Here is an 8,366-nt window from a genome sequence, read left to right as displayed (position 1 = left end):
TCCCATTATGGTTCAAATTATTTCATATTTACCTACAAAGTCATTGTTTAGGTTGGACACAATTACTGATTTCTACAACATGAATTAAAGGGGCACCTGTTATGCATCTCCTTCCAGTTATATTTGCTCTTAGAATGGGAGACACTAATAATAAACATGACCACAGTAATTACTTTATCCAAAGCCTGTCCTAAATGCTTAGTTTTTTTCTGCTCTTGGCTCTGTATGATGTCACTGAGAGTGGATCGTCTTAATATGCTCATCAAAGGCCCCAGTGGGATAGGCCTAGAGATTGTTTGGCAAGTGAAGTCACTATGAAATTGATTTCTAAAACGTGTCTGTGGGTCTTATACTTTATGTCACTCGGTCCACTTGGGTCCCAGTGACGCTACTTTCGTGAAGGCCCTTGCAGACGCCTGCATGCCTGCTTGTTTTTTTTTTGTGACTTGTCCAAAGTGAATTTACAATACAATGCACCAACTACTAGGCCTGAACTCCACCCACCTTTCGTTCAAACCTTCTGTATGTTTAAGGGGAAAAAAGCTAAAACAGCCTGTTGCATAAACAAAAGATGTCCTGAGAAGCTGCACCAGGGCCCTCTATAAGATACGTGGGGGTTATTCTGTACTGTGAATCCTGCACGTCTACTCTAGAAGAGTCAGCAGTTGTTTGTTTTTTTAAATTTGGTGCTGGAAATGAGCATAACAGGTCCCCTTTAAAGAAATGACTGCTATATCCTGTCCACTAGATGAGAAATCTATTTTCTGCATGATGCCGAATTTCAAAGTATCTTGACATATTGTATTTTGCTTTAAACTAACCATTTAGTTTTGCCTTTGTTTTATAAATTTGTGGTGAAATCGTATTTTGTAGTGAAAAAAAAAACCCACTGAGACATAACATGGACACGATGAGAAATAACACGAGTAAGAAAAATCACATACAAATACTGTACAGTCAGACTAATAGTGGCTCTGTGACACAAGCTGTTAAAACACAAACTGAATCAGGAAGATGAAACAGAGTCACGGTCATGTAAGGTCACTCAGTGGGTTGCCCACAGCTATGAATCCTGTGAGTGCATTTTGAGGACGGCCCAGTGCTGGTTCAAGACTCACACAATGGCAGCTAAAACGTTCTACAATGTATTTTAAGTTGAGTGAAACTATTCCACACACTGCAAATGCACTATGTTCCTGTTGCCGTGAAGAGGTGCACTATGTTTCTGTAGTGCACTCGCAGCAACAGGAAACATTATGCTCGTATAATATGCAAATCTAGCATTCTGCAGCAGAGCTTGGCGGGTCTGTACTTTTTCTTTTTGAGCTAACCCTTTAAAAGCAACTGGTCCAAACCTTGTTCTTCAAATTGTGCGTTTTCTATTTTAACTGTTAAAATTGGACCAAAATAATCCAAGTTGGCTGTAAATGTGAGCGACGTTATAGATTTGGGGCGGGGCTTTCCATTTAAAATGTACCTGATGTATTTTTCTTGTGTGAAGGCTTCTGTCTTTGTATCTTTGCATTATTATTTGTAAATGAGATGAAAATAAATATATCTGAATAAGCCAAGACACTTGATTTCTCGTATTGTGTTTTTTTCTCATTAGCTTGACTCCAAAAAGTACTAGAAAACAAAGACGTGCAGCAGTAGTTTCATGGTGTTTGCAGCCCCCATAACTGGCATAACTTAGACTTTCTCACCCACTCCAGGACTTCAGTTGCCCTGCCTCTCCCACTCTTTCCGCACCAACAGTTTTAATGAGTTTCTACTTTTTTTTATGTGGGATGGATACTAAAGCTAAGACTGCTGGTGAGAGGACAGTCTTTTCTATGACTTAAATGTGTTCTGGGCTTTGCGTGGATTGGATTATGCTGTGGTTGTCAAGAAATTAGTTTGAGATTAAATGTTTTAATTCTATTTGGTTACAACAGTTAACCCTAAATGTGTCTCTTCTTATTGTTGATTATCCTTAACTAAAACTAAAACTAGATCTGAAATAAAATGTTCATTAAAAATAAAAACTAAATACGGAGGAAATGCCCTTCCTATTTGTTTATTGGTTAAGCTTTGTTATCCTAACTTGCCTACAGTCTACAAGACTGAGTCAACTGCTGTGTAAAAGTGCATTTTTTTAAATTATAATACTTATACTGATTCTTGTAAATTTTGCCTCTGGGACATGCCCTTCATATAATATTACTTAAAAATATTAAGACCTACTAAAAACATTTTCAAAATGCCCAAATGCTAAAATGCCTTGTTGGCGTCAAAGGTTAGAGGAGAATGCCCAGACCATCTTCAGGATGAAGACCACTCATTGAAGCCAAAGTATGCAGAAGAGCATATCTGAACACACAGCACATCAAACCTTGAAGCAGATGGGCTACAGCAGCAGAAGATCACACCGGGTGCCACCCCAGCTAAGAACAGGAAACAGAGGCTATGATTCACACAGAATCCCCCAAATTCTATAATAGCATATTGGAAAAATGCTGTCTGGTCTAATATGTCTTGAATTTCTGCTGCGGTGACTGACATCACGGATGTGCTGTTGACAAATCTGCAGTGTGTAATGCTAGTATGTCAATATGGATCAAAATCTCAGAAACCTTGATGAACCTGTGCCGTGATGAAATACGACAACTCTGAATGTAAGAAGGGGTCACATTTAAAGTAAAGTCATTCTTGCATCATATCTGATGGCCCCATCAATCTAGCACAGCCCGTCCTGCTTTGCTCCTGTGGACAGGGACAGGCTGTGCTCTTTGACGTATGCTTTGTTGTTTTTAGAGACTGCAGGACTCCATCTACTGGTGAAATGCTGTAATATAGAAGGATCGATTTTAGACATGAGTAACTACTGTACTTCGTTGCGATAAACACACACATATGTTTCTTTTATTCGAATGCCTGACAGAATGTGTGCAGCTTTGGCAACAGAGTGCGTAACTAATGCTCAAAACAAAACAAAGCAAACGTTTGGACACTTTAAAAAATAATACTAAGTGGTTGTGGTTAAATCTGTCTTGGAGAAGTTAACGTGGGGGAGCTTTGGTATTTTTGAGATGTGGCTAGCTGGCTTCTGACAGTGGCGAACAATTTTGAACACAACACGAAACTGTTGGAAAACCATTAGATTTTGCGCTACAAATCACTTTTATAAAAGTATCATTATTTGTTATTTAGGGGTCAAAGGCAGTGCGTAATTCGTTTACATACTACATGATCTGCTGTACAATGTTTACTGTGTAACCACAAGTAGATGGAGTCCTGCGGTGGTGCACATCCCTGAGTGTATCAGGTATGTTTACTTGAGGACGTGCAGACGTCAAAGCGCACACAACGTATCCCGGCATGCAGCAGGAGGCCGTGGAGCGATCCTGCAGCTGGTAGTGAGTTGCGAGAGCGCCGAGGAGGCAGCAGCAAACGGGCAACATAGCTCACACGTTTCCCTACTCCATGTGAGATAAGCCGAGCCGTTACCTTACAGGCGACAGAAAATATGCTGTACGGACGCCTGACGTGTTCCCGAAGCGGCTTTTGAGTCATCATTGTCACCCAGTTTTCATTTTGGAGGATTCCTCCCTCCATCCTCCGGATCGCACCGAACAGGCAATGACAACGGTCTCAGCAACCCCGCAGCAGATGAGGGAACGGCTGCTGCAGGCCATCGACAGTCAGAGCAATGTGAGTGCGCTAAAGCGAGCAGGCTATCTAGCTTAAGTTACCTTGTTTCCCTGCACTCTGGGGCAACTCGACTTGAGAATTCGCCCGACAACTCTTATTTAATTATATTCATGTGCCCAAACTTCTTATTGTATATTTTAAGTTGGAATTAGAGATGGGGGTACTTGAGTTGACAGCTTGAAAGCTAATTTAGCTACCAGCGTTACCCTGGACAGACCATAATCTGGCGTGTAGCATGCTAGCGGCTAACTTAGCCACAGCGGGTTTTGCGTATACGTTAAAAAGAAAAATATTTGCTTAATTTCCTTCCAAATTCATTTTCCATTCTGAATTTATTTTCACCTCGTACTTGTTTTTCACCCTAAACTGTTTCATCTTAATAAAAATCTCGTGTTACTAAGCCATGGACGCGAGCTAGCAAACTCTTAGCTCCAGCGGCTAAAGCTACGTTTTTTGAAACAGTCCACCCTTCCTTCTCAGCTGAAATGCTAGCCGCGGCTAAATCGGCTAGCACAGGCAAATTCACAGACACTTGAGCTCCGCTTGACTTTGTCAACAAGATAAGAAACTCGCGTAAAGTTAATTAATTTGTGCTCTCCGTTTTGGTCTATATGCTACCCTATTGTTATAATGATTACAAAGGAGAAGGTTTTGTGAGTTGACACTTCCATCTTTACTTTGCAACGTCGTTTTGTTGCTCTTGAAGCAGACAGACAAGCTAATGCCCCCCTCCCTCCCCTTGCTAACTTCTAAGCTAACTTGCCCCTCAAACACGTTGCAGGCACGATTCAATTCCCTTGAATTTGTCTAATTTCTGGGGAGTTTCCACGATCAGCATTAGATCACTAAATTGTCACCAGCATTGGCCTTTCTAGAATATTATAAATGTGATTGTAATTCTCATTAACAGCTTCTTTTGTTGTTACTTAAGTAAGCAGTAATTTTTGGGTAATATACACTTTGTGTGACCGTGATGTTTTAGAAGCTCTATATATCGTCCTTGCAGATATGCAATATGGTGGTCGTACTGGAAGTAATTGCCTGCCTTGAAAAGTATCCTATCACCAAAGAAGCACTTGAGGTAAGACAGTCGACTGAACTTAGCTGCTGCTTTATACCAAACTGTTTAACTGAATAGTGTTTCTAATCCTAGTGCTTGTTTTTTAACGTAGGAAACTCGACTAGGAAAGTTGATCAATGATGTGAGGAAGAAGACGAAGGATGAAGACCTGGCTAAACGAGCTAAGAAACTCTTGAGGAACTGGCAAAAGCTGATTGAACCTGGGCCAGCTGTGGCTGCAAGTGTTCCTGGCTCTACCAATGGCAGTTCTCATCCCTGCAGAACCGATGCCTCTCCTTCTGACATTTCTGTGCCAGGGAAAGGTGTCCCTGAGGTCAAAATCAGGAATGACGTTCACAACACGTACTCACCAAAAGCTGAGAAATCAAGCAGCCGCAAGCGGCGGGCAGAGCACAGAGACAGTGGAGTGTACTTGCAAGAAAAAATCTCCAAAATGTCCCCATATGATAACTCTGTTTCAACGCCACCCACCAATGGGATTGCAGGCAGTCCGGATGCTCTCCCTGACCAGGAGGTTGTCCCGTCTCCTGACAGATCTCGAGTTGAGCACCTTGATAATGATAAAATGAACAGAATTCCTGTTAATGCTGTCAAGCCTCGCCCCAGCTCTCCCGGGGTGGCCAAACTACCCAGCACTTCCTCTTTGATTAAAGTTGCTGTGATGCAGCAACAGGCCAGATTGGATGAAGGAGGCGGGGGCTATTATCAAGCCAGAAGTCCTCGTGGTCTCACTACCAGCCCAAGGAGTACGAAGCAAGATACAATGACCAAGCGCTCTTCAGCATATGCACCAAAAGGAACGCCGGTCCCAAGCCCTTCCTCCAGGGACTCTCCCTTATCTTTTTCCCACACTGTGTCGTCCCCGGCCTCATCTTATGCTGACAAGCTGCCACATTCTTCTAATAGGTCTTCAATGCACTGGGCCAGCAGTTCAGAAGCCTCCTCTCTTTGCCCATCACAAGACATATCTGCAACACTGGAATCCCCATCAGTCTCCCTCTCACCTTCTCTCTCCCAGCAGAACTCAGAACCACACAGACAGATTTCTGAGGGAGCTATGGTTGTGTCTGATGACGCAGATGGGCCAACCGTACCAAATTCGGAACATAAAAGGAGGAAGTACAGGTCTAGAGATTACTCTGTCAACTTAGATGGCCAGAAAATGGAGGACACCACTAAACCCGTTCGGTTAAAAGAACGCAGATTAACGTTTGACCCGGTCACAGGTCAGATTAAACCTCTGGTGCATAAAGAACCTTCTCAAACAGATGAAGCACCCACTCCTGACCTCGCTGAGTCTAGGCAGAGAACTGAAAGCACTGTACAACAGTGCGCTGCCACTGCCACAGTCCCAGGTCCTAGCCCTAACCCCTTCCACCACACAAACTGGAAGGAGCTGTCTAGAAATGAAATCATCCAGTCCTACTTGAACCTTCAGAGCAATGTCCTTAACTCCTCGGGGGTTCAGGCCCCTAGTGCACACTTTTTCATGTCGGAATATCTGAAAAGGGAAGAACAGGAAATTAAGGAGTCGCGGAAGATGCACGTTCTCCAAACGGACAATTTGACAGGGGATTTACCGGGCGTGAGCCGGGACGTGACAGATGAGGACTTGGACAGGATACACACACAGCACTGGCAGGGGGTGAATGGCGTTTGTGACACCAAGGGCACCTGGTACGATTGGACAGATTGCATATCACTGGACCCTCACGGGGATGAAAGCAAATTGAACATCCTGCCATACGTTTGCCTAGACTGAAGGGGTACGGGAAGGTTGCAGTACTTTTCCACTCCTTTCCTCATCTCACCACAGAGACGAGATACTTTGTGATTTAATTTTTTTTTTATTTTTTTTTTTGTTCACTGTGAGTTTGGCAAAAATCAGGCCTGCCAAACTCCACTCCCCCACGCCTCTTCCTCTTTCTGTGATAATCTATTAAGATTTTGGTATAAAAGAAGTGTAAAGATTAAAAGACTAGTTAAGTTTGTAATATCAAGGGCTGTTTCTGTTTTATTTTTCAAACTGAAAGCCACAGGAATGAGGCCCGTATTGCAGAGTACTGCTGCTAACCATAAAGGCAAAAAAAGAAGACAGAATTATCCCAGATCACCCAAATAGGTGTAACAATGTGAGGTTTTTCTTTTTTTGAATATTATGAATTGTACCCCTCTTTGAGGCACACTGGGATGATGCTGTTTCTTTTTTTTAAACCTGTTTAGTTTCTAAAAAGAAGTTTTGAACTAGGGTTAAACCTGAGGGAAGGCTGGGGTTTAGCTGTCCTGCACAGACCACCATGTTGGTGCCCAGAAAGATGTTAATAAGAGTTCATCTAGCACAGTTAGAGCCGAACATGTCCAGGGTTTGAAGTTACTGGAACATATTTGGCAGTTACAAGAAGCTTTATGTGAGATATAAAAGAGTAAATTATAAACTTCTTATCATATATACATCTATTTATTTTTGACCAGTTCATTTACGGGATGTTCATCAAAACAAATGTTAAAAAAAGGACGATAACAACAACTATAGATTCTTTTTGTTTTCTCTTCTGTTTGCATCACTGTGCTCTCAGCTGAATCTTAAATGTTAAAGGAAGCCCATGTGCTGTCCTTTCTTTAAGATTGGCCGGTGCGGATTTGTTTTGTTGTTTTGGTTATTTACATTCCAGACTCCACCCTCCAACCAATTTCCGCTCTCTCTGTCTCATCAGCTCGGCTCCTAAAAGGTTCCAGGTCATGAAGATTCTTCTGGAGATGTAACCGTTTTAAAGTAGTGTGGTGCTAATGCAAAAAGGAAAAAAAATAGTGCAGTCAAATGTTTCCATCCATTAATTCTCTCCGAAATATTAAAGAATGTCCCAGCTGCTGGTGTTGTTCAATGACAAAAGCAAGGACATGTTTGAATGCTGGAACTTTTTCTGTTTCTTTAGATATCGTTTGCCTTCTGAAATTCCTTGCTAATATATATTTTTTTTCTGAGTTTATACCGCCTTAGTGAATGTACAGAATTGAGACCTCTTATGCACTTGTACATAAGTTGACGACTTGTTGGTCATTTTCTTTACTGATTCATTCATTCGAGTGTGAACTGACTGATTCTCCCACAATGTGCCCATGGATTAATACGAATTTCAGACACATTTACGGCTCTCGAAGCTGCTTTTTCCAGGCTTTAGAAATCATTTAAGTTGCAGAATGAGGGTGGCACTTCTTTTGCTCCCGTTCAAAACAGTGATTCAAACATTTAAGAGAGAAACACAGAGCGAGCTGTGCGCATCCGATGTTCTTGGCGTTTTCCATGTGACAGTACTTCAGTTCGACTCCCTTTTTAGTCGCTACCACCATTCTCACATGATTTAAATGAAGATTGGCTTCTGTGCAGCCTCTCTGTCCATTCATTCTTTTTGGTCATCCATTCCTACCTACCAATGTGCCTTGGTTTAAAAACAAAACGGTGAATCTGGATTTGCTTCCGCCTAAAACACGCCTGCCTGGAGCTGGATTTGTACGTAAGAATCCCAAATCCCCACGATCAATCTGACGCTGGTATATGCACCGTTTTCTGTTACTTTTTCTACGCGCTGATCTAGTG

General features: G+C 42.2%; 1 protein-coding gene across 1 annotated transcript; it reads left to right on the top strand.

Annotated features, from left to right (window-relative positions):
• The first annotated feature begins 3,017 nt into the window (after positions 1-3,017).
• Positions 3,018-6,741, top strand: crsp7 (cofactor required for Sp1 transcriptional activation, subunit 7). Its single transcript, XM_005721056.2, has 3 exons — positions 3,018-3,690; positions 4,697-4,771; positions 4,863-6,741. The coding sequence occupies exons 1-3, from the start codon at positions 3,619-3,621 to the stop codon at positions 6,531-6,533; spliced, it is 1,818 nt and encodes a 605-aa protein (XP_005721113.1). The 5' UTR covers positions 3,018-3,618; the 3' UTR covers positions 6,534-6,741.
• Positions 6,742-8,366: the final 1,625 nt, after the last annotated feature.

The sequence above is a fragment of the Pundamilia nyererei genome, unplaced genomic scaffold, assembly GCF_000239375.1.
Source record: "Pundamilia nyererei isolate P.nyererei 1_Seehausen unplaced genomic scaffold, PunNye1.0 scaffold00004, whole genome shotgun sequence".
NCBI classification, from domain to species: Eukaryota; Metazoa; Chordata; class Actinopteri; order Cichliformes; family Cichlidae; genus Pundamilia; species Pundamilia nyererei.
This window is presented reverse-complemented; position numbering and strand designations above follow the sequence as displayed.

What these genes read in the sequence shown, in the direction of transcription:
- crsp7 (XM_005721056.2), top strand. Translation starts at nt 3,619, where the DNA reads ATGACAACGGTCTCAGCAACCCCGCAGCAGATGAGGGAACGGCTGCTG. An exon ending in CCATCGACAGTCAGAGCAAT is followed by an intron (nt 3,691 to 4,696) that starts GTGAGTGCGCTA and finishes TCGTCCTTGCAG; the next exon opens with ATATGCAATATGGTGGTCGT. An exon ending in TCACCAAAGAAGCACTTGAG is followed by an intron (nt 4,772 to 4,862) that starts GTAAGACAGTCG and finishes TTTTTAACGTAG; the next exon opens with GAAACTCGACTAGGAAAGTT.